Raw genomic sequence first — 26,500 nt, 5'->3', positions numbered from 1 at the left:
AGAAAAAAGGCAGGCCATTTCTTGGGAAAAGCTTACAAAATGTAACAGATAAAAGCATATTTTTTCTGTTATATTTATTGTATTGTATCCAGAATATCAAAAAAAAAAAAAAAAAACTCTTCCAACTCTAATAAAAACATTGGGAAAAAATTTAAATAAACAAGTCATCAAAAAGGATATACAGGTGAGTGACACATATGAAATATAAACTAAAACCACAATGAAATATGACTTCATATCATTAGGATGCCTAAAATTTAAATCTCATATTATCAAGTGTTGGTGAGGATGTAGAACACCTGAAACTCTCATACGTTGCTAGTGGGAATGCAAAATGAAACAGAAAACAGTTGGCAGTTTGTTACAAAATTAAACACACAGTTTGAATAAAACCCAGTAATTCTACTTCTATTTACCAGACAGAAATAAAACTATACATTGCCAAAAAGGTGTGAATGGTCATAGAAGTGTTATGCATAAAAGCCAAACAATGGAAAAACCCAAATGACCATCACCTAATGAATAGATAAGCAAATTGTGGCACAGTCATACAATAAATAGTGTTCTCAGCAATAAAATAAAATACACAGCAATAAAATGAAACTACTGAAACATGAACATGGGTGAACCTCAAACCATTATGTTAAACGAAAGAGGTCAGACACAAAAAACTACCCATGTATCAGTCAATTTATTTAAAAAATTACAGAACATGCTAAACTAGGAGTAGCAAGGAGATTAGTACTTTAAGAGGTCAAGGAAAGGGGGGGGCTTGACTACAAATGGACACAAGAAAACTTTTTAAGTAACTTTTTAGGTAATGAACATGTTCTGTATCATGATTCTGATCATAGTTTAAACACCTGTCAAAACTCAATTATACGTTTTAAATTGGTAAACTTTATTCCAAGTAATTCATACCTCAATAAAACATTTTTTATTCCAACAAACTACATACGACAACAACAAAAAACAAAACCCTACAAAGCTAAACTAGTACACACTTGTTAAACTACTACACACTGGTGGCAGCTGTCCCTTCACATTACTTACCAAACTCTCTGAAGGACTAATCTTTAAATACATAAATATGATAATCTAAGATTCTGAAACAATGGCCAGGCTACTCCATAGTCCAAGATGCCCACACATCTATCTAGACCGTGACACTTGTATCCATATGAACAATACACGCAACATTCAATAATGCATGTTGACAATTTTAGTCAGAAGTCAGTTTTTAGTCATAACATAATTTACTAGAATTCAAAAGCAGAAGCAAAACTACCTTTACTTTTTTATAAAACCCACACTGGTGTAATTTAGTGAAACACTCAATTTAGGGTTCCACATGTAGCAATCAATTACCAAGAATTTGTTTATCATATATTTTAGGAATTTCAAAAGAAAAAATCCTCAGTCTCAGTAACTTCTCACAAAATTTCATTTCACAAATGTTTTGGTAAAAACAATGCATGTACACTTTGTTACTTTGAATTAGAATATAAAAGAACAAAAATAAACAGATGACTATAATCTCACATCTACATCCAATGCAGCAGCCCAACCAGAAAGACTTTTTCATAATTACGTGATTTGCAAATATTAAAATTCTGACTACATAAACATTTTGAAATAGCAGAATTATTTTGGCTTCTCTGTGTGTGTGTGTGTACATGAGAGACAGAAAGACACATACACAGAGAGTGAGAGAGAGAAGAGGGAGAGAGAAAGGATAAACTAAAAGTGATTAAATAGTTTCTAGAATACGTAAGAAGGCAGCACACATTCAGGCCAATCTCATATAATCCATGTAAGCCAATGCTTCACAAGAAGCTTTGATTATCAAAATTATATTTCTTAGTATTCTAAGAGAAGTACAGGCAAGCCATGAACCCAGAAGTAGGTGTTCTGATCTACAAGAAAGAATATACAACAGTGATTCCCAACCTGAAGGGTATGACTATGATCACACATTTACATCCACTGCAGCAGGCCAATCAGAAAGACTTTTTCAGAATTTCACAGTCGGCAATGTATTAAAATTTTGAGAGTATGGCATACTATGTGAAAACACATTACGTACAGGAAACACTGTAGCTGTGACAACTATGACATATTTTTGTCTGTATTTATACATTACAGTGTTTAATAACAGAAACATTCATTTTAATATTACTATAACCATGACATTTTGACATTACATGTCTTCTTAATGCACGGCCACTAAAATGTCTAAGTGTATAAAATTTTAAGAACTTTAAAAGGAGACTTCATATGCCTTCTAGATTCTAAATTAGAAACCACAGTCTAAGAGAAAACTCTGTTGTAATTGTCAAGAGAAGCAATTTCAGCTAAGCCACCACCTTTAACCAGGTCTTTCACTTCACAGGGATTCTGTAAAATTAAATGGTCTAAATTATTCTATAGGAACTCTTTTAGTGTAAAATTTTTCTTCTCAAATGTTTTAAGAGGCCAGGCACAGTGACTCACGCCTGTAATCCCAGCACTTTGGGAGGCCGAGGCAGGTGGATCACTTGAGGTCAGGAGTTTGAGACCAGTTTGGCCAACCCTGTCTCTACTCAAAATACAAAAATTAGCGGGACATTTGTGGCAGGCACCTGTGATCCCAGCTACTCAGGAGGCTGAGGCAGGAGAATCACTTGAACCTGAAAGGGAGAAGGTGTAGTAAGCTGAGATCACACCACTGCATTCCAACCTCGGTGACAGAACAAGACCCCATCTCAAAAAAAAAAAAAAAAGTTGTAACAATCCAAGAAACTCAGTTAATATCCCAATTTTAGTTTCCAAAAAAGAAAAATATACTAATATACTTTGTACTTTTTTAAAATTATTTACTTTGATATTTGCTTGATATAATCTACTAAATATTTGCTTGACATAATCTACTAACATAATGAAAGTATTATTTCAGAAAGTTTGAAGACAGAAAGAAAATCACCCTTAATATGATCTTTTTTTTTTGAAACTGGGTCTCGCTCCATCACCCAGGCTAAAGTGCAGTGCCATAATCATGGCTTGCAGCCTTGATCCTGCAAGCTCAAGTGATTGTCACACCTAAGCCCCCCGTGTAGCTAGGAATACAGGCAAGTGCCACCATGCCTGGCTAAGACAGGGTTTTTGCCATGTTGTCCAGGCTGGTATTGAACTCCTAGGCTCAAACTGACTGCCTGCCTCAGCCTCCCAAAGTGCCAGAACTACAGCTGTGATCTTATTGCTAGATATAGTTTACACAGCTACAGTAATAATGGCCATAACATTTTATATACATCTCTCTCTAGGCTTATAACATGTATTTTCCACTCTTCGTGTATGTCACTTTATATGTATCATATTTATGTCTTTATATGTGTCACTTTAAATATCTACTTAACATTCTACGAGTGTATCTTATACGTAATGCATCACTTAAAAGAGTACATTCTAAGAAATGAGTCCTTAGGATATTTCACCCTTGTATAAATATCATAGAGTGTACTTACACAAACCTAGATGGTATAGGCCAAGGGTTCCCAATCCCCGAGCTGAGGAACAGTACTGGTCTGTGGCCTGTTAGCAACCAGGCAGCACAGCAGGAGGTGAGCGCAGGCAAGGGAGCATTACTGCCTGAGCTCCGCCTCCTGTCAGATCAGTGGCCACATTAGATTCTCATTGGAGCACAAAGCCTACTGTGAACTGTGCATGCAAGGGATCTAGGTTGTACTCCCCTTATGAGAATCTAACTAATGCCTGATGATCTGAGGTGGAACAGTTTCATCCTGAAACCATCCCCTACATAAATACGACATGTGGTATAACCTACTGCTCTTAGGCTACAAACCTGTACAGCATGTGACTGTACTGAATGCTGTAGGTAACTGTAACACAATACTAAGTATTTATATGTACCTAAACAGAAAAGGTACAGTAAAAATACAGTATTATAATTTTATGAGGTCAGGCACAGTGGCTCACACCTGTAATCCCAGCACTTGGGGAGGCTGAGGCAGGTGGGTCACCTGAGGTCAGGAATTCAAGACAGCCTAGGCAACATGGTAAAACCCCAACTCCACTAAAATCACAAAATTTAGCCAGACATGGTGACACACACCTGTATCCCAGCTACTCAGGAGGCCGAGGCATGAGAATCATTTGAACCCTGGAGGCAGAGGTTACAGTGAGACGATATCACACCATTACACTCCTGCCTGGGTGACAGAGTGAGACTCTGTCACAAAAATACAAAACAATATCATGGGACCAGCATTGTATAATGCAGGCCATTGTTAACCAAAATGTTGTTATGCAGCACATGACTCTATTTGTGTGAATGTGTACACATATATAATAAAATACTAGATGGATAAACATAGTAATTGTTATTTTTATTAGGGGATAAATAAAGTAGAGGAAGTAGGGTTAGAGAGAACTCTCTTTGTATACATTTTCACACATTTTGACCTACCATCCTACTTTTTAAAACTAAAAAATTTGATTAAAAAACTTAAAATGTAAGTACTTAACAATCCTAAATAGTAGGTGGATTTAAATGAGAAGTCAGAAATCACCTGCAAGACAATGTAAGAATCTCCTTTTTTTTTTTTGACAGGATCTGGCTCTGTCGACCAGGCTGGAGTGCCGTGGCATGGTCTCAGCTCACTGCAAGTTCCGCCTCCTGGGTTCAAGTAATTCTTGTGCTTCAGCATGCTGGGATTACAGGCATGCCCCGCTAATATTTTTCTTTTTTTTTCTGAGATGGATTTTCACTCAATCACCTAGGCTGGAGTGCAGTGGCATGATCTCAGCTCACTGCAACCTCGCCTTCTTTGCTCAAGCAATTCTGCTACCTCAGCCTCGCAGGTAGCTGGGATTACAGGGACACACCACCACACAGGCTAATTTTTTGTATTTTTAGTAGAGACAAGGTTTCACCATGTTGGCCAGACTAGTCTCAAACTCCTGACCTTGGGTGATCCGCCCACCTTGGCCTCCCAAAGTGCTAGGATTACAGGCGTGAGCCACCACACGTGGTCTTAGGAATCTCTTTAATATGTTTATCTGTTTTGCTAGCATTTTAGAAAAAAAGATCTTGTCAAACTTACTATCAGTAAATAGGAGAGTGCTATGAGACAATTCAGAGAAGCTGCTTATTATATCCCAACATTCCTGAAAAAAAATCAGTGAATTAAAGCACAGTTTAAAGGCTGATTAATTCCAGCAAATATATGCTGAGTCCCTACTGTGTGCTGTGTTCTGAGAATGCAAAAGATGATTCTCAAAGAATCAGAGATGTTCCTATGCTCAAGAAATTTGAGGCAAGACCATTTGCTAAGCTTTAAGTGTTTAGAAATGAACAAGGTATCACTGGGATACAGGTATTAATATATACAGAAAAACCTTTGTAGGGGCAGAGTAAGAAAAGGGAAAATGATGACTTTGAAGGGATGAAGAAGGGGCTGAAAGAATAATCAACAAATGGTACACTGTGTTTTTGATGTTTATTTTAATATTACTACTTTGGAATACAATTTAAAGCATTAATTATGTGAAAGACCGCACTCTTCAACAATAACTGATAAATGTGGCCTGATTAAAATGTTTATACTAAAATAGGCTTTAAGTTTAAATATTCTTTAAAACAATGTAAAGAGATTTTATTTACCTAGAATTTTATTTCGTATGTACATATTAAAAGACAGACCTACTGGTCAGCCTATAAATGTAAATATATGTAAGAAAGGGGTTGGGTGCAGTGGCTAATGCCCATAATCCCAGCACTTTGGGAGGCCAAGGTGGGTGGATCACCTGAGGTCAGGAGTTCAAGACCAGCCTGGCCAACGTGGTGAAACCCCATCTCTATTAAAATACAAAAAAAAAATGAGCCTGTCGTGGTGGCTTGTGCCCATAATCCCAGTTACTTAGCAGGCTGAGGCAGGATAATTGCTTGAACCTGGGAGGTGGAGGTTGCAGTGAGCCAAAATCATGGCATTGTACTCCATCCTTGGCAACAAGAGTGAAACTCCACCTCAAAAAAAAAAGAAAGAAAGAAAAATCTTTCACAGAAATCTGAAATAATAGTTCAATCATATACACTGAATTACTAAAAGAGATGACATGTCCCAATTTTTCTATAATTAAAACATTGATTTCTGTTGACAAAATACAGTCACAAATCTTATGAGTTAAAAGATTATCCTGATTGTACAAAAGTTTAAAAGCACATAAAGCAAAGTAAATAGATTAAATTAACTTGTTAAAAAGTACTCAAGACAGCTGAGCATGGTGGCTCATCCTGTAATCCCAGCACTTTGGAAGGCCGAGGCAGGCAGATCACCTGAGGTTGGGAGTTCGAGACCAGCGTGATCAACATGGAGAAACCCTATCCCTATTAAAAATACAAAATTAGCCAGGAGTGGTGGTACATGCCTGTAATCCCAGCTACTCAGGAGGCTGAGGCAGGAGAATTGCTTGAACCCAGGAGGCAGAGGTTGCAGTGAGCCCAGATAGCGCCACTGCACTCCAGCCTGGACAATAAGAGTGAAATTCCATCTCAAAAAAAAAAAAAAAGTACTCGAGGCTAACATGTTATTCTGATAAACAGCATATGCTATATTATTTGAGGACATTTTTGCATGTCCTCAAAAAGGCAATCTGTAACAGACAGCCACAAACTGTGCCAAAGCATCAAAGCCTTTTTCAAAGCATATTCCTAATGCAGAAATCCTAAACAAATGGGCTCCAAAAGAATAGGTAAAATAAAAAGAATTCCACCAGTAACTATAGTGTGATCATTATAAAACCTACTGCCAACAGAAAAACACTGCCAGGATGACCACTAACATTTATTTTTAAAATGTTAATCTGTCTTCACAACATCGTTGTCACTCCTCAGAGATTCATATAATTGGGCCTTCTTTAAAAACCCTAAAGCTACTCTACATCTCCCCAATAAGCCATCCAATGGCCCCTAGAGAACTTCTCAACCATTAGTCAGAGTGTTAGACTCCTTTATCTCCAGATCATATTCACGTGGTCCCTAAAACTAGACATAAGAATCCTAATTATCTTGGTATAAGTCTTATACATTGTTTTTAAAAAAAAGAACTCAAAATATATGTAAAACGCTTATAAGCACTCCTACTAAGCAGACAGTATTACTGGCACTTGACAAATGTAAAAATGGAAATCTACACTGCACAACATCATAACCCTGGCAGTGAGGATAATAAATCTACACTCTTTGATTACTCAACTAGAGTTAAAACTATTCTTTTAGATATCCTGCATTTTAAGAAATGTATTAAGGCAATAAAACCTTATCAAAAGCCAAAATATTTATATTGCATATTTCTAAATATCACACTACTCTGCAATATTTTAAGGCAGAAGTCACAGAGATTGAAGCTTAAAAAAACTGAGAACCCTTAAGAACGAAACGAGGAACCAGGCTCAGTGGCTCACCCCTGTAATCCCACCATTTTGGGAGGCCAAGGATGGTGGATCACTCGAGATCAGGAGTTAGAGACCAGCTTGGCGAACACGGTGAAACCCTGCCTCTATTCAAAATACAAAAATTAGGTCAAGGTGGTGGACACGTGAAATCCCAACTACTCAGGAGGCTGAGGCAGGATAATCGCTTGAACCCAGCAGGCAGAGGCTGTAGTGAGCTGAGATTATGCCACTGCACTCCAGCCTGGGTGACACAGCAAGACTCTATCTCAAAGAAAATGAATGAAACTAAAGAATATTGACCACAATTAAGACAAAACAAACAAACACTGTACATCACATACTACAAATAAGTATTTTAATGGCTCAAAGATTTTTTTTTCAACTTCTGAAACAATCTACATGTTGCAAAAGCTTCTTTCTAATGCTGACAGACTAAGCATTTTTTTTCTTGTAAATCAGTAAAACACAGACAAAGAGGAGTAATGGTGTTCAAACCATAGAACATTCTAATGGAAAACAAACCATTACTGAGAAAAAATCAGACAACAGTTTAATTTTATAATACAACATATTTACATACCAGCACAGAATATCCCTGGGACTTCACTCCTGATTATTATGGTCCGTACTTTCTTATCAGATTTCAAAGCATCCACAGCTTTTGACAGCTAAGCAGAAAGAGGAAGCATAGGAGGAAAAAGAGACAAAAAAAAAAAAGTTTTTATATTGATGATAATAAGGTATCTTAATATTAGAAGTAAACAGTTTAATCTTTACACTCACCATTTTTATAAGATTTTTACTGAGTGAATTTTTGCCATAAGCTCTGTTTATTCCAAGTACCACAATGCCTAGTTAAAGGAGAAAAAAAGAACATGCACTTGAGTGAGTGAGGCATTTAAAGAACACAGACTCTACATCACATCTAGCTAACAAATCAAAGAAATTCATGACATCATGTTCCCTTCAATTTATCTCTTCTTAAGCACCAAGGTAATTTGCAACGTCTTGGTAAATTTTACGTCACTAATTCAAACTAGAGGGGAGACCTCATTTATTAATGAAAATTTTAAGTTAAAGGATACTATTTAAAATGTGGTTTCATCATCTTCAAGCAGATACAGAAGTAACAGCTAATAAACCTTGTCACATGCAGGTATTACATCATCTGCTTTCTGCTAGGATGCCAGTTGTTAGTATCTCGATTTTTTTAGGTCAGACGCAGTAGCTCATGCCTGTAATCCCAGCACTTTGAGAGGCCGAGGCAGGTGGATCTCCTGAGATTGAGAGTTCAAGACCAGCCTGACCAACACGGAGAAACCCCCATCTCTCCTAAAAATACAAAATTAGCTGAGCATGGTGGTGCATGTCTGTAATCCCAGCTACTTGGGAGGCTGAGGCAGGAGAATCACTTGAACCTGGGAGGCAGAGGTTGCAGTGAGCCTAGATCATGCCATTGCACTCCAGCCTGGGCAACAAGAGTGAAACTCCGTCTCCAAAAAAAAAAAAAAAAATGTCAATTTTTTTTTTTTTTTTTGGTCATACTACATAGTTTTCAGTAATTCTAACCCAGGCTTCTTTCCCAATTTCTGTCTGATACACTTAACCTGAGGGTACTTCCATTTAGATGTCCAACAAGTACTTCCAACTCAATCTACAAAAAACAAAGTTCATTATGTATCCCACAACCCCAGCCATCACTCCTAACTGCACCATTTTTTAATCAAAGACCATCATCTAAACCCAGCCTCCCATTCCTTTCAGTTACCAATTTTCTAAAAACAATACTATGCAAAGATTCACTTAAAATCCTTTCATTATTTATTTCAAAATAGCTAACTTCAAATACCTTAATTTGATATGCAGAGTTCTATACAACCTCTACTAACTTTCTTGTTCCTGGAGTAAACAAATTTTCACTGTGTATCAGAAATACCTTCCACTGAGTCAGAGGTGGGTATGGTTCTTATTTGCAACTGAGTTAAACTGCAGACAACAAAATATAACATGCCTTCGCTGTGCAAGAAACTGTGCAGACCCATTTTTTAAGTATAAAGATGAACTTCTGCTCACAAAAGAGTAAGTTTGCAAGAATTCCAAATGCTCTCATTTGGAATGAGAAAAGCATAAAGGACTGGTATCTGACAAGCTCTGTATTAAACCTTGGGAATAACCTTGGGTAGATCCCAATACTACTGACAACAGCTACCACCAGCAGGCCTTAGGCACTACCCTAGGTGCTTTAAGTGAATTAACTCAAATAATCCCCACCACAACCCAAGAGGTTGGCACTATTTTTATCCTTAGTTAACAGATAAAGAAATGGAGACTTAGAGAGGTGAAGTAACTTCTTTCAGCTATTAAGTGGCGATCTAACTTTATACTTGAATAAAACTGTGTTATATCGTTCAATCTTCAGTTTCCTCAGGAAGAAAATCAAGCAGGTAAGACTAAATGTGTCCGTTCATTCAAACATACTGAGTAGTACTATGGTGATCAGCAGCCAAGGAACTAGAGTCCAGGAGGGAAATACAAACATTAATAATCATAAAAATTATTAATAATCAATTCAAAATGCTTTACAAGTTGTAAGTGGTGCTATAGTAACTTGAAACCCAAACTAACAATGGTCTAGGGCAAAAGGAGATGGTCAGGGAAAGCTGACCCAAGACAGTGGAGGGTGGAAGGATGAGTAACAGTTAAAGTGAGAGTGAAGGAGAGGTGCTGACTGCCAGACAGAGGAAACACAGGAAAAGCATAAACTAGTCACGGTCCCAACTGAACGACCTGTCACCTATCAGGGGGAGAAGAGCGTTACCGATGAAAGTAGAGAGGTCAGCACATACCGGCCAGAAATATCCTTACAGACCTGCTAAAAAGTCTGGACTTTATCCTAAGAACAAGGAGTAACCATTGAAGGAGTTTACATAGGTATAAACATACACACATGCACATATAAAACTGAGGGGAAATAGATTCTATACTTGGAGATCATACCAGAAAGAGATAAGGGTGGGAGTTTCAAGACACAATTTGAGTCCAATCAACAGAAAACAGGTTTGGCTGAGATTGGCAGCGGTAGAAATAAAGTGAAAGGACTCAAGAACTATTCAAAATTTTAAATGAGTTAATGATACCTAGACTGAGGACTGATTTAACTGGAAGAAAGTGTTAAGGATTATTTACCTCGTTTCTGGCTTCAGCAATTGGATGAAAGAAGATGACATTTAACGAGGCAAAATCATAAAAAACACCAAGGTGAAGGGGTAGAGGGGAGTAAAGCTCATGAGTTCTGTTCTGAATCAAAGCAAATCCGAAATGCCTTTCAGGCATCCAAGTTGATATCACCTACAAGGGCTAAGAATGCAGGCTCAGTTGTGGCTGCTGGGGATGGAATCCCAGGTTGCTACTTACTAGTTATTCGGCAAGTTACTTAACCTCTCCGATCCTCAGTTTCTTACTCTATTAAGATACTAACAGCTCCACGCTCCATGGGACTGTATTAGAATCAAACGAACATGAGCACCCACCCAATCATCCTCCCTTCTAGGATGAACGCTTCTCATGCAGTAAGTACTAAAGTTTTACCATAATTTCTGCTAGATATGATACTGCTGATATCATTACTGAAGTGTAAAATGCCATCAAAATGTTTCCATCACAGTTAATTCCAGCAGTTTTGGTCCCATATCTGAGACTTAATGTTTGGGGTACTTCAAGAAGCTAGAAATTAGTTCTGCAATCTGAAATAAATCATCTAGTATGCAACAACTGTACCATCAAATATATCTGTAGCCTTCTGGTACTCCAAAATGGAATAAAACCTTAGCTTTATTCAGGAGAGTCTAAAATTTTTGTTTTATAATTGTCTCACTTTAATTCACAATTCAATCACTTCTCAAGAATTCAATTATCATGCATCCTCCTCACATAACCTAGACAAGTTTATCAAACTCAGAAAAACTTAGGCATTTACATGCCAACCTTAAGTTCCTGTTTTAAACTTTCCCTAACTTTTCGCAAAACATACAAAAATATTCAGTGAATCTGTAATAAGGTCACATCACAGCATTAACCCTGCTCTATAAGGCTTACACAACTGAAAGATGAATGTAACAACTTTGCTGAGACTTAAAAAAAAGGAATACATTTTGCTTATACAAAATTGAAAAAATACACCCAAAGTGAAAGTCTTTCTTCCCTAGACCCACCTCATTCCCTTCCCCAGAGGAAGCCACAGGTATCACAGCTACATGTAACCTTCCAGAAAATGTTTACCACATTTACATACAGAAAGAGTTGTATATTACCATTTGGCTTGTGGTTGCTATTTTACATAAATGGATTGTATGTTCTGTTGGTGCTGTTCTACACAAAACAGGTTCATACAGCTTTTTTTTTTTTTTTTAAGAGACAGGGTCTTGTATCACCAAGGCTAGAGTGCAGTGGCTCCATCATAGCTCACTGCAGCGTCAAAGTCCTGGGCTCAAGCAATCCTCCCGTCTCAGCCTACTAAGTAGCTGGGACTACAGGCAGGTGCTCCCACGCCCAGCTGGTTTCACCTATTTTCTGAACTAAAGTTGAGTTAATTGACTAAAGTCAACTAAAGTTCTCAATGAACCACTACTCAAGGTCTCAATGGAGTTAGAGACCACTACTCTAAGTAATCCAGGAATGGAAAACCAAACACTGTAAGTCAGGCGTCCCCAAACTACGGCCCCCATGGGCCGCATGAGGCCCCCTGAGGCCATTTATCTGGCCCCCCGCCGCACTTCAGGAAGGGGCACCTCTTTCATTGGTGGTCAGTGAGAGGAGCACAGTATGTGGCAGCCCTCCAAAGGTCTGAGGGACAGTGAACTGGCCCCCTGTGTAAAAAGTATGGGGACGCCTGCTGTAAGTTCTCAATTAGAAGTGGGGGCTAAGGCCAGGCATGGTGGCTCACGCCTATATTCCCAGCACTTTGGGAGGCCAAGGTGAGCAGATCACCTGAGATTAGGAGTTTGAGACCAGCCTAACATGGTGAAACCCCGTCTCTACTAAAAATACAAATATTAGCTGGGCATAGTGGTGGTCACCTGTAATCCCAGCTACTTGGGAGGCTGAGGCAGGAGAATCATTTAAACCTGGGGTACAGAGGTTGCAGCGAGCCAAGATCATACTAGTACACCCCAGCATGGGCAGCCGAGCAAGACTCGGTCTCAAAAAAAAGAAGTGAAAGCTAAGCTAGCTGTAGGTACACAAAGGCAAAGCAGTGGTGTAACAGACATTGGAGACTCATAAAGGGGTAGGGGAAGAAGGTTGAGGGATACAAAACTACATACTGGGTATAATATACACTACTCCAGTGACAGGTACACTAAAATCTCAGGCTTGACCACTATACAATTCATCCACTTGTAACCAAAAGCCACTTGTACCCCAAAAGCTATTAAAATAAACAAGAGCATTACATAATAAAAAGGGGGTCATTTCTCCAGTAAGACATAATAATCCTAAATATGTATGCACCAAACAATAGAACATCAAACTATGTGAGGTAAAAACTGATAGTACTGCAAGGACAAACAGACAAATCTACTATTATAGTTGCATATTTTAACATACTTCTATCAGAAATTGACAGATCCAACAGGCAGAAAATCAGTAGGAGTATAGTTGAATTGACCACCACCATCAATCAACTAGATCTAACTGAACAGTAGAGCCAACTGAATAGAAAATTATTTGTTTGCAAAAGACACAGTCTTGTACATAGAAAATATTAAGAAATTCACTAAAAAAAACTATCAGGGACAAATTAACAAGTTCAGCAAAGTTGTGTGATACAAGCCAATATACAAAAATCAATTTATTTTGTAATTTCTATACAATGAGAAATCTGAAAATGAAATTAAGAAAAATTGTATTTACAACTCAATAAGAATACTTTGGGACAAATTTAACTAAAGCAGTGTAAAACCTGTATACTGTACACTGAAAACTACAAAACACCGTTGAATGGAAAAAAACTTCATGATCACAGATTGGAAGACCTAACACTGTTAAGAGGGCAATACTCCCCATATTAATCTACCTATTCAATGCGATCCCTATCAAAATCCCACAGTGGCTTTTTTTTTTTGGCAGAAATTCACAAGCTGATCCTAAAATTCACATGGTAATGCAACAGTCCCGTAATAGCCAACACTCCTTTAAAAGAACAAGGTTGGAGAACTCATGCTATCCAACTTCAAATTTTACTACAAAGCTACAGAAATCAGTTTGGTATTAGCATAAGGACAGATACTCAGATCAATGAAATAGACTTGAATATCCAGAAGTAACCCCTTACATTTACAGTCAATTAATTTTCAACAAGGGTACCAAGACAACTCAATAGTGAAAAACTCATCTTTCCCAAAAATGGTGCCAGGACAACTAGATATCCACAAGTAAAAGAATGAAGTTAGACCTCTTACTACCCACCATAAATAAAAATTAACTCAAAATTGGATTATAGTCACAAATAAACGTAACAGCAAAAATCATAAAACTCACTGAAGAAAACCTAAGTGTAAATCTTTGTAATTTGGGTTAGGCAATCGTTTCTTGGAAATAATCGAAAGCATGGTTCATATTATCCAAAAAATGGAAATAATCCAAATGTATATCAATAATGAATAGACTAACAAAATGTAATATATCCATACCTATTACTTGGCCATTAAAAAGAGAGAGACACTGGTACAAGCTACAACAAGGATGAGCCTTGAAAATACAATGCTATATGAAGGCAGGCACAAAAACACCACTTATTATACTATTCTTTTATATAAATGCCTGGAATAGACAAATCTATTGAGACAAAAAGTAGATCAATGTGGGTTTTTTAAGCGGGGAGGGATAAGCGGGGAAGTAGGGAGTAACTGCTAAAGACTACAGGGTTTATTTTTGATCTGATAAATGTTCTAAAATTGGCTTGAGTTGACAAAGCATAACTATGAATGTACTAAAAACAACTCTACATTTTGAATTTTATGGTATATGATTTACATCTCAATACAGACAAGATTAAATCTTCATTTTAAATATTTAAAAATACATACATACACATCAATATGCGTATATTTATTGATATAATTTACATACTATAAAATATATTAAAACATGTTTTAAACATTAAAAAAACATACAAAAAGAATCAACTTCTTAAATAAGAAAAGACAGTAGATAAAGAAAGACCTGCTACCTCTGCAGCAGTTCACTTGACAAGCTTGGACAAGGATGCTGTCAGTAAAGAAACACATGGAAAGATTTCAAACACAAGAAGACCTGATGACAATCTAGATGTGAAAAAGGAGGAAGGAGCAGGTATCAAGGACGATCTGCACTATGCAATGGCTTGTTTGCTCTATTTCTGCCAGAAGTTGTTCTGACACGGTTCAAAAAGATGATCTTTGAAAAGGGTCATAATTATGCCAAATTGCAGGAAGGTGGACAGGGGAAGGGGAGGAGTCATTTCAGAAAGTGGAAGCAAAAGCCTACGAAAAGAAAAGAACAGAAAAAGGCAGAGCTCAGGTCCAGTAGCAAGGAGATGGACTATGAGATGCCTGACAGTTAAGAAAGCCCTGCAGGCAACCGGACGGGGACGGTGGCAGAGGTTGCAGGGAGCCCAGATCACACCACTTCACTTCACTCCAGCCTGGGTGAAACAGCAAGACTCCGTCTCAAAAAAAAAAAAAAAGAAAAAAAGAAAATTTGGTTATAGAACTGTGTCTCCCAAAACAAATTACAAATATGGAGCTCAGATAACAGATTACAAATTACAAATATGGAACGCCATCCCACCTAAAGTGCTGCATGCTGTTTGGGGCTTCTATGACTAGGAGAGTTATCAATCATATTCCTTAGGGGCTGCTGAGAGCACCAAATTTTGACCAAGCTCTAAGAGAAACAAAGGCATCCAGGAAACTCCTTCATCTGTTAGACCTCACGTTTTTGTTTGCATTGCTTATTGCTGGTTCAACAGTAAAGCAAAGCAAAGCAGAAGCAATGTTAGCCAAGCCTGAATCCTCCGTCATTCTTGCCAATCCTCAAAAGAGGCGGGATCAACTTTAAGAAACCATGATGTTCTATCTTATCAGGCAATGAAGGCCAAAGAAAAAAAAGAAACCTTGACATTCAAAAAACATTTCATTTATTGTCTTTCATTATCTGATATTCTCTCTTTTGGTCCATTGAGATCATAACTCAACGTCTTGCCAGACATTTTGCATAAATGTATTTTCAATTTCATTCAAGTTATAAAGACCAAAAAAAAAAAAAGAAAAAAGAAAAATAGAATATGGTGCATATTAGTTAGCTGTACTTGCAATCCCTTTATATCTAACATATTGTTGGTACTCCTAATGGAAGTGAAGTCCCAGCATGACTAAGCTTACCCAAAAGACGGTGGCATTCAAGCTCTAATCACTCCAGTGCCAATCTACGCTTCCAGCTGAATTTCTTACTATTCTGTTTATGATGCCACACTTGCCTTATGTTACTTCCCAAATACACCATACATGTTCACATCTCCATGCTTTGACCATGTTCTCGTCTCTGTCTGGAATAACAAACAAGTAAGGAGTAAAGTAATTCACCACACTACTGAGCATCTACTACAGGCTAGATAGTGGCAATTTATATTAATCTCATCTCGTCTTCATAGCAAACCTATAAGGTTGGTGTTATTTTTCCTGTTTTACATGTGAGTTAGTTAAGAGAAGTCTGCCCAAGAACCCTCGCAAATGGCAAAATCCACTGCCTATTAAAGAATGCCTTGGACCACGCTTTCATATGACGAAACCCTGCAGATATTACAGCCCTTTCCTCTTAGCATGCCTTCAAAGTTCACACTGCCTACCAAAAACCAGGATCTGCTTCACTATACTAACAGCAATCATGGCTTACTTCCTTTTCATTTCTGCTTAACAGATTATAGGTGCTCAACAAAAGCATGTCAAAATTAAGACTAGTCCTCTGGCTTAAATCGGGTAAACTGCTGTTCCACCCTTCACGACCCTTTTACCTTTTCCCTTCACTGCCAGTGAAAGGAACTGAGCTTTAACAGTATTCCCTAGAAAAGACAACCTCCTTCAAAGCCTTCCATCCTCTGTATTGAACTGCTGCTAATGATGTCTCCTCCCACAGTAGATGCAAGATCAATACCATCCACATTCTTGTTCAGAGCGGAGCAAAATAATAAAGTGCTCAAAATTGTTTAAAAGAAGTGGAACAGTCCCTCAAGAAGACTAACTTTCTAAGATAAAATTAACAAGGCGAAAAACTCTTCCAGCTGAGCAGCTTCAAATTTAAAATTCTTCGTAATAATAAACCGCAGTTTCACTGCAGCTTTTACAACTCCACCACCAACAGCTGAGTTTACAGAAAGCCATTACACGGCAAGAATGAAGCCTGGTAGCAAGGATTAAATACCCAGGGTATATATTGACCTTGGCTTGCCTGGAGCGGAGGGCGTAAGCTGCACTTCTGTTTGCCGCGAGGAATGCGGTCACTTTACAGGTAAGCTGCTCCGGGGTACATGTTTAGGTATTAAAAGCAAGAAGATGCACAAGGAAACGGCCCACGCTGGGGTGAGTGGGGAGGTAAGGAAGGGGAGGGACCCAGGCTCCACGCGCCTGCCAAACCTCGACCCCACGTCCTACGGGCGGACGCTGCACCTTTTGCCCGTCCTGTGGGCGACCGCGCCTGCCCCGCGCTCGCACCTCACCTCGGTTCTCGTCCTCCAGGTGCCGCACCCGTAATTCGTCCTCCGTCTTCACCTCAGAGCTGTAGCCCCTTCTTGGGGCGGGACCCCCGGCCGCAGGCACCCAGTTCTGGGTCCAGATCGCCGGGCCGACCCGCCGGCCTGCCAATGAGCCGGGAAGCCTCAACCCCTGGCAGAGCCGCGCACTGCAAGCAGCCACCAGGCGGACGCCGCCAGCATGCAGGGATCCCAACGTCCCAGGGGCTGTCGCCACCGCGGCCGCCATGTTGTCTGTTTACGGCGTGGGCCTGCGACTGTCGCTCCGCCCCCGCCCGGCGCCGACCGGCCGCGCGCACGCGCACGGCGCCCCGACCCGCCGCTGCGGTCAGCCTCCGCAGCCTGACTCCAGCCTGGCCCCGCCCTCTGGAGCGTGTGCCCGCCCCTCACCGCCCCGCCCCGCCCCGCCCCGGCCCCGTGACCCGAGGCCTCGCCGCATTCTCCGCCGAGAAGTTTGATGGTTTGTCCAATACAGAAGGGAGGAAAGTTTTCCAAAGCTATGGAATAGTGCAGGAAAGGCTTTTCTGTAAGAAGTACCCGGAGGGAATTGTCTCTCTGGACTCCCTGGACCATGCTGCGGTCCTGTGTTAAGAAAGATGCAAAAACGAACAATGTTTTGTCTCCTCAAGTTGGCGGAGAGTGTGGCAGCCCGTCGTGGGACGCTGGGATACTCATGCATCTCACGTTGCGGTTTATCAGCGTGCCTGATAAGCATAAGTGATGTTTACCACGTGGCGTTCAGGAAGGGGATGAGAACAGCAAACAAGGAAAGGAGTTCTCCAGCCCACCCACTCACATGGGTAGGTGTACAATGGCTCTTCCGGGATGGAAGGAGTCCTACAGGGGTTCAAACAAGCCGCCGCCTGTGATAGGATTTAGCGTATGTAGCTCTTCCAGCAACTCAGGATGTCGATTTAGTGTGTAGGTACTCATCAAAGCACATTGTAGTAGAATTTTTGCTACCTAGCTTTTATCAGATCTCTAACGGGAAAGCTTGTATTCAAGGGATACTGTTTGAAAGGTGTGCTGCTATAAGCATATGCTAATGCCTGCCATACAAATTTCTTGTAATTTTTGGTCCTAAGCCAAACATTCTTCATTATGTCCTCACCTTTTACCCAACATAGAAAGAAAACAGACTGAATTCCGTTACTGTATCTGCTGTAGAATGATGTTGAAGGCATCATTTTCTTTCTTTCTTTCTTTCTTTTTTTTTTTTTTTTTTTTTTTTGAGACAAGTTCTGGCTCTGTTGCCCAGGCTGGAGTGCAGTTGTGTGACCTCATTTCACTGCACCCTCGGCATCTCACGCTCGAATTATCCTCCCACCTCAGCCTCCTGAGTAGCTGGGACCACAGGCACATGCCACCATGCCTGGCTAATTTTTTTTATTTTTAGTAGAGACGGGTGTCGCCATGATGGCCAGGCTGGTCTCGAATGCCTCACATCAAGTGATCCACCCACCTCGGCCTCCCAAAATGCTGGGATTAGAGGCGTGAGCCACCGTGGGCAGCCCACTTTTCATTCTATCTTTAGTAAAATTCCATGAAGGGAATTTTTCTTGAAGTTTACAGCAAGGAAAAACCGTGCTTCCTTTGTATCTTTCCTCTTTTCTGATGATGATGTTTACTGACTGCTGCGTGTTGTGATTTTTATTGTTTTGGTTTCTTTCTGATTTGGTCTTGTCTTCAGAGGGAGGGTAAATTTGGAGGTACTGCTCCAGACAGCCCGCCACTGCAGCAGGGAGGCATGGCGAGAGCTGCACCCTCTCTGGGGGGAGCCAGCCAGTGGAAAGGGAGCAAAAAAAGGTGATATCTGTGGAGCTAAAGCCTCTATTGGGGTCCAGGGTGTTACCCAAGCAGTTTCGCATGGGAGTTCTAATTGGTGGGTTTAGAGCAAGCAGGCAGAAGTTCCATGGAGTCACCCTGTCACTGTGAGGTAGTCACTGGAGCCCATCTACACAGTCCACGTGGGTTATGGAAGTCAACAGGTGAGTCAAGCAGGCTGCATTTACCTCTCCCATCGGGAGATGGTCACCAGAAGGCAGTTGCATTAGGCAGCTATCTGGATGGATCACACCGAAGAACTGGGAGGAAGCAGAGAACTGGAAACTGTGTCAAAGGTGATTGCCCTGCTTCTCATGTGAGAAAGTTAAACATATTGGAAATGGATGCCAAGACAAAATAAAATTAATGAGAATTCACTGCACTAGTGATGGCAGTGGCTGCTCTAGACGGCCTGCTGCTGCAGCAGGGAGGCATAGCCAGGGCTGCACCCTCTGTCGAGAGCCAGGGACAAGCGGCAGACCCACCCCTTCCGAGTTGGGGTGGGAGTTCCCCAGGTGCCTCTGCAGCACAGCTGCAGACCTGGGCCTCCTGCTCCACAGTGTAGGCAGAAGCCCCGCCCAAGTTGTGGCTGCGGATCTGAGCCTCTCTGTGCTCTTGGGGGACCAAGAATAGGAGACCTGCCCTCCTGGGGGCAGCTGCAGCCACCAAAACCACGGCTGCAGACCCAGGCATCCCTCCACTCATGGGGCCCAGGAAGGCCCCGCATGCTCCCACAGGCTCAGATGTGCCTGCTCCTGCTGCCTGGCTTCTCCCTGCTATTGGCTTCCATTCTTGGAGCAAAGTTGAGGGTGAGCCTGGGTGCCATGAATGGCAGTGGGAGGCAGATTCCTGGGCTTAAGAGGGTGGGTCCAAGGAGGCCTGAAGGCTAGAGGTTGGGCTGCCAGCCTCATGAACCAGAGTGGGAACTTGTGGTGCCTTTTCCAATCCCACCCACAGCCACCCATGGCTGCCATGGACCAATCAGAGGCAGGCACTTGCTCCCCTCTGAGGCCCATAAAATCCCCAGCTTAGCCAGAGCTGAGCAGATGATGGGATGACCAGCTGCAAAGAGGAGCTACCCTCTCTGCTGAGAGCTTCGGAGACTTGCAGAGATGTCAGAACTGCCAGCTGCAGAGAGGAGCGATCCACTCCAGGGCCTCCTCTCTCCTAGGAGCTGGGAAGATGGTAGGGTGACCTGCCTGCAGAGAGGAGCTACCCACTGCAGGTCTCCTCTGAGCTCTTAATAGTCAGTGATGCTCCTCTTCGTCTGTTCACCCACCACTTGTCTGTATACCTCATTCTTCCTTGATGAGGGACAAGAACTCTGGCAAAGGCATCACCGGCCACAGAGGTTTCTGGCCAGGAAGTTGATACCCCAAAGGTCCTGTAACACTAGGAAACTCAGAATTGTATTTATAGCTCAACCATTGCAATTATTGCAACTGTATAATTACTGTTCACTAGTATTTGTCTCTGTTTTGATATCTTTATGTTGGTTCATCAATAGATTGTAAATTTAAAGAAAGCAGTAAAAAAAACTGTTATACAGAGCTCCTGACAGTGCTGTTTAAAATAATATAACTTCAGATAATACTAATTGACTAGGACAACTGCAGAAAGATAATCATAGATTGTTTGGGTTATAGAAGAAAACAAAGGACCACCCATTGTTTCTAAGGGCATAGAGCCTGATGGAAAAAATGCAACATAGAGGACTAGCCCCTTCTCTAACATTTGGGGCTCTCATCCTTACTTACAATAGTCATGAAGGTATCTCATGTCTGTGACCAAAGTTGATGCTTAAAAATTAATGTAACTAATAAATATCACCACCACTATCACAACCTGTCAGGAATGACAACTAATAGCAAATTGCTAAATATCAGGAAGTTAATAAATTCCAAATCAAATAGACATGGCTTTGGATCCCTGCCCCATAATTGCTTCACTTTGAGACATGAGTGAGTTATTTAAATGCTTCATGCTTCCACTTCTTTATCTACAGTATAGCTAATATAATATCTATTTCACCTCATGAATTTTTTTTTTTTTTTTCAGATGGAGTCTGTCACCCAGGCTGGAGGGCAGTGGCATGATCTCACCTTCTGGGTTCATGTGATTCTGCTGCCTCAACCTCCTGAGTAGCTGGGACTATGGGCACATGCCACCATGCCCAGCTAATTTTTTTTTTTTTTTTTTTTTTTGTAGAAACGAAGTTTTGCCATGTTGGCCAGGCTTGTCTCAGACTCCTGACCTCAGGGGATCCACCTGCCTCAGCCTCCCAAAGTACTAGGATTACAGGCATGAGCCACTACACCCAGCCAAATTTTTTACTTTCAGTTCTTTCACCTATAAAATGAGAATAATTATGCCCACTTATTGGGCTGATAAGTATGTAAAACACTTGGCACCAGGAAAGAAATAAGAACAGAGTAGAAATATTAGCTACCATTTATCAACTTCCTTCTTAGTCTCTTTAAGATATCTTGTTTAAGGTTCAGAAAACCTTCAAGCTGGTATTACTATCCCTATTTTATAGATGAGGAAACTGAGATTTAGTTATTTACCAAAGCCTGCATCTGGGAATCCATAGAGCTGGAATTCAAATCCTGATCCATCCGACTCCAAAGCCCATGTTCTTTTTCTTTTTTTCTTAATCTTTTAATTTTAATTTTAATTTTTTTGCTAGAAACAGGGTCTCACTATGTTGCCCAGGCTGGTTTTGAACTTGGGCTCAAGCTGACCTTCCGCCTCAGCCTCCCAAAGTGCTGTATTATATGCATGAGCCACTGGGCCCAGCCAAAGCCTATATTCTTTATTACTAGTTAGAACAGCCTTTCAATAAGTGTTAAGGCACTCAATAAAATGTCATGCTCTCTGGTTCCTTTCTACTTTTCAATGAAAGTTTATCAAGTATGAAACAGGAATAGTGAGTGTCAGTTGGGAAAAGGTGGGTAGGGCTTGTTTTTTGAAATGGGAAGCGTACAGCCAGATGTGGTGGTATGCACTGGGAGGTTGAAGCAGGAGGATTGCTTGAGCCCAGGAGTTCAAGGCCAATCTGGCCAACATAGTGAGACTCTACCACTAAAAAAATTTTTTTAATGAAATAAAATAAAATGAAGAAATGATGAGAGTGAAAGAGTGGAAAAGCTGGGGTATTCAACCCTCTTTTCTTTAGAAACTACAGCCATCCTTTTATTGCAATGCAAAATCGACCAAGACAAAGACCAAATATCTCTTTCTTAGTGTATCATAATATCATAAGCCCCCATGGTGGCCTTTCACTCCAGAAGGTCTTTTCCCACCTAATCTTATCTCCAAAAGGAGGGATTGGATGTCAAATTCAGAAAATCCAATCTCTAGAGCCTTGAAGGGATCCAGTAAGCTTCACCCAAAGACACTACCCCCAGAGAAAAGGTATGTTTGAAAACACCTTCTCTCACTCTGCCCTGCAGAGACTCCTTGACCAGACACTGCAATCCACGCCCACCAAGGTTATTGTAAGTCTCATTTTAGGTAGCAGCCATGTGTGCCTGTGAGCTCCGTCACCTCTGGAGTAGAGTAGGCATCATACAGACAAGTAAAGAGAGACGTAAATTACTGCAAGTTACATAGCGAATAAGTTAGAAAGCTGGGACTCGAACACTCTACTCCAAAGACCTGAGTTCTTAATCACGACTTTTGTTTGTTTTTCCTAATTGTTTGTAAGGGCTTCATCTTCCCTGCCACTACTCTGACCCCTAGCAGTAGGGAGTTTTATCAGGCTCTTCTGTTATTTCATTTGGAAACTTCACCCTCTGCATTGGATCCTGCATGGTCATGATTTCCCAGATAGTGCTTCTTCCCCTGACAATTTCATAGTTGCTGATTATGTATACACGCAAATATACAAACACATGCACCATGCCCTGAAAATACAAACCTTAATTGTCTCAGGATGAGAGGGATGGGGAGTCTAGGGGATATCTAAAAGGTGCATAGAATCTTTGGGGGATGATAGGGATGTCCTAAGTCGATTGCATGGTGGTTACACAAACTCTCAGAATATACTGAAAACCATTTAGTTGTACATGTTAAGTGAGGGGATTACTTGGCATGTGAATTATACTTCAATAAAGCTGCTGCAAAAGTCGGGAGATGGAATTTAAGATCCTTGAAGAGGTGATTGATTCAGTGTCTGAGACAGAGAAAAACACTAGATGAGATCAGAGTGTCTCCTTGTGCCAAAAAACACTGAAGTGCTCCACAGTTGACAGAGATGTGAAAGGCCCCGGCTTGGAAGGGATTCTACTGGCCAAGCCTAGGACAATTAGAACATCAAAGAGACCCATGCTAGTAACTGATACAAACATTTAGCATTTTTTAAAGATATCAGTGAACAATTAAGTAAATGGATGGTAGATGATAGAAGCCAGTTTCTTCCTGTTGGTACAGGAGAAAACAAGCAAGGGAGGGAGGCCAGGATGATCTGTGTGATAAGGAGGGGTTAGCACTGGAAACATCAGTATGAACTCATGTTTAGCTTAATATAAATATAGATGGATACACACAGAAACATCTATAGGTAATTACACAAATGAGTATACACACATCTCCTTGCTCTGTCAGCTAAGATAAACTAGAAGCAATAACACACCAGAAGCAATGAGCACACCTAGTGTCAGATCTTGGTTTCTAATACCATCCACCAAAAAAAGAGAATTCTTCATTGATCCTTGGAGAAATGGGTGATTCTAGGACTGGGGCAGGAAGTATACAAGATGAGCCTGAAGGATGTTGTGGTGCCAGAAAATAAGTGTTCAAAATAACCCCAAAATGATGGGCATATGTCAAAGAGATGCAGGAACCAACTGAGAGAGTTCCCAGTGGCCACAGCTGAATCAAGATGAACAATAAAATAAGTAGTACAGCATGATATCCAAAAGCATAAATATCCATGAATCCATAATGATATGAATAAATGACTGAATAATTAGAAAGATAAAACCAATCTCCCAAGCAGAAGATGGCCTTTTCTCTGTGTGAGCTCATCCCTGGTATGTCTTCTCCTTATAGGACCATCTTTCCAACTTCCTTTTCAGCAAATGGTGCTAGGGAAACTGGCTAACCAAATGCAGAAGAATGACATGGGACCTCTATCTGTCACCATATACAAGGGAATTAACTCATGATGAAAAAAAAGACTTAAATGTAAGACCTCAAACTATAACAATCCGAGAAGAAAACCTAGGAAATACTCTCCTGAACATCCATCTACACAAGGAATTTATGGTTTAGTCCTTCAAAGCAATTGCAACAAAAGCAAAAATTGGTGAGTTAGACCTAATTAAATTACAGAGCTTCTGCTCAGCAAAAGAAACCATTAACAGAATATACAGACACCCTACAGAACAGAAGAAATATTTACAAACTATGCATCCAGCAAACCCTAATATCCAGAATCTATAAAGACCTTAAGCAAATCAACAAATAACCCCATTAAAAATTGGGCAGAGCTGCCAGGTGTGGTGGTTCATGCTTATAATCCCAGTACTTTGGGAGGCTGAGGCGGGCAAATCACTTGAGCTCAGGAGTTGGAGACCAGCCTGGACAACATGGCAAATCTCCATCTCTACCAAAAATATAAAAATTAGCCAGGCATAGTGACACACACCTGTAGTCCCAGCTACTGAGGTGGGGAGGCTGAAGTAGGAGGATTGTTTGAGCCTGGGAGGCAGAGTTTCCAGTGAGCTGAGATCATGCCACTGCCCTCCAGCCTGGCTGAGAGTGAGTTCCTGTCTCTAAAAAATAAAAAATGGGCAAAGGACATGAACAGACACTTCTCAAAAGAAGACATACAGTCAGCCAACATATGAAAAATACTCAGTATCACTAATTATCAAAGAAATGCAAATCAAAACCACAGTGACACGAGTCCCTGACCTTTTTTGGATCAGCATTGGGCATTATCGTTTTATACATAAGGAACACTCAACAGAGATCCCTTGCATGCAGAGTTCACAATAGAGTTTGGCTTCTCTGAGAATCTAATGCCACCGCTGATCTGACAGGAGGCAGGACTTGGATGGTAATGCTCCCCGGCCACCTCTCACCTCCTGTTGTATGGCCCAATTCCTAACAGGCTGCGGAGCAGTACCTGTCTGTGGCCCGAGAGCTAAGGACCCCTGCACAACAAGATACCATCTCACACCAGTCAGAACGGCTATTATTAAAAAGTCAAAAAAGAACAGATGTTGGCAAGGCTGCAGAGAAAAGGGAATGCTGATACACCTGCTGGTGAAAACGTAAATTAGTTCAGCCATGGTGGAAAGCAGTTTGGAGATTTCTTAAAGAACTAAAAATAGAACTACCATTCGACCCAGTAATCTCATTACTGGGTATATACCCAAAGGAAAATAAATACTTCTACCAAAAATGCACTCATATGCTTATCACAACACTATTCAGAATAGAAAAATGTGACACATACACACCACGGGATACTGTGTAGCCATAAAATAGAATGAAATCATGTCTTTTGCAGCATCATGGATGCAGCTGGAGGCCGTTATTCTAAGCAAACTTACACAGAAACAGAAAACTGAATACCGCATGCTCTCACTTACAAGTGAGAGCTAAATCTTGGGTATACAGGAACATAAAGATGGAAGCAATAGACACTGGGGACTCCAAAAGGAGGGATGGAAGGAGGTGAGCAAGAGCTGAAAAACTTCCTATTGGAAGTACCATGTTCACTATCGGGGTGATGGATCAATAGAAGCCAAAACCTCAACATCATGCTGTATAACCTCGTAACAAACCTGCACAGGTACCCCCTGAATCTAAATTTTAAATTTCAATTTTAAATAAAGGACACCTTTCCTGTCAGATCAGAGCTCCCCTCTTACGATCTCAATTAACCTTAATTGCCTCTTTAAAGGCCCTCTAGCCAAATACACTCAAAGTGGGGTTATAGCTTGCACATATGAATTGGAGGGGCACAGCTCAATCTGTAACAAAGGAACTCTTCTTCCTCAGTTTCCCATAGCCAGTTCTGTGAACCTACCTCTATATCCCTGAGCCTACCGAAATCTGTGGAAGCGTCCCTGGATAATAGTGTCAACAGCCCACATCTCCTCTTATGCCTACAAGCACTCTGTCTCACCCTGTGAAGGAAGGCAATTTGCCAAAGGTCACATAGCTAGTGAGCTGCAGAACCTTATGCAAATCCATGCAAGGTATTTTGTCATAACTTCCTGCCTCCCTGTTCATGTTTTCTTTTTTCTCCAGGACATCCAGTTATCCTCATTAAAGTCTTTGTCATGGTTAGAAACGAGGCACTGAAAGTCGAGGCACTGACAGAATAATGCTTCCTTTTGCTCAAAGAATAGGCATTAGCTAATCTACTGATCATTAGTGCTTTTAGCAGCTTCAGAAAAAAGCAACAGATGACAGTGCAGT

The 26,500-nt window shown here is 40.7% G+C and overlaps 1 protein-coding gene across 2 annotated transcripts in view; it reads right to left on the bottom strand.

The window, feature by feature from the left end:
- AUH (AU RNA binding methylglutaconyl-CoA hydratase) overlaps positions 1–17,554 on the bottom strand; it is a 142,751-nt gene extending 125,197 nt beyond the window's left edge. The window contains exons 1-3 of one of the 2 annotated variants that reach the window (XM_003938193.4): positions 17,204–17,554; positions 8,236–8,303; positions 8,033–8,120 (exon numbers count right to left, since the gene is read on the bottom strand). In XM_003938193.4, coding sequence (XP_003938242.1) covers positions 8,033–8,120; positions 8,236–8,303; positions 17,204–17,465 — 418 coding nt within the window. In that variant the 5' untranslated portion in view covers positions 17,466–17,554. The remainder of the gene's footprint in view (positions 1–8,032; positions 8,121–8,235; positions 8,304–17,203) is intronic. The other variant, XM_003938192.3, reaches the window with a different exon arrangement.
- Between the last annotated feature and the right edge of the window lie 8,946 nt (positions 17,555–26,500).

Source organism: Saimiri boliviensis, chromosome 2 (assembly GCF_048565385.1).
Source record: "Saimiri boliviensis isolate mSaiBol1 chromosome 2, mSaiBol1.pri, whole genome shotgun sequence".
Lineage (NCBI taxonomy): Eukaryota > Metazoa > Chordata > Mammalia > Primates > Cebidae > Saimiri > Saimiri boliviensis.
This window is presented reverse-complemented; position numbering and strand designations above follow the sequence as displayed.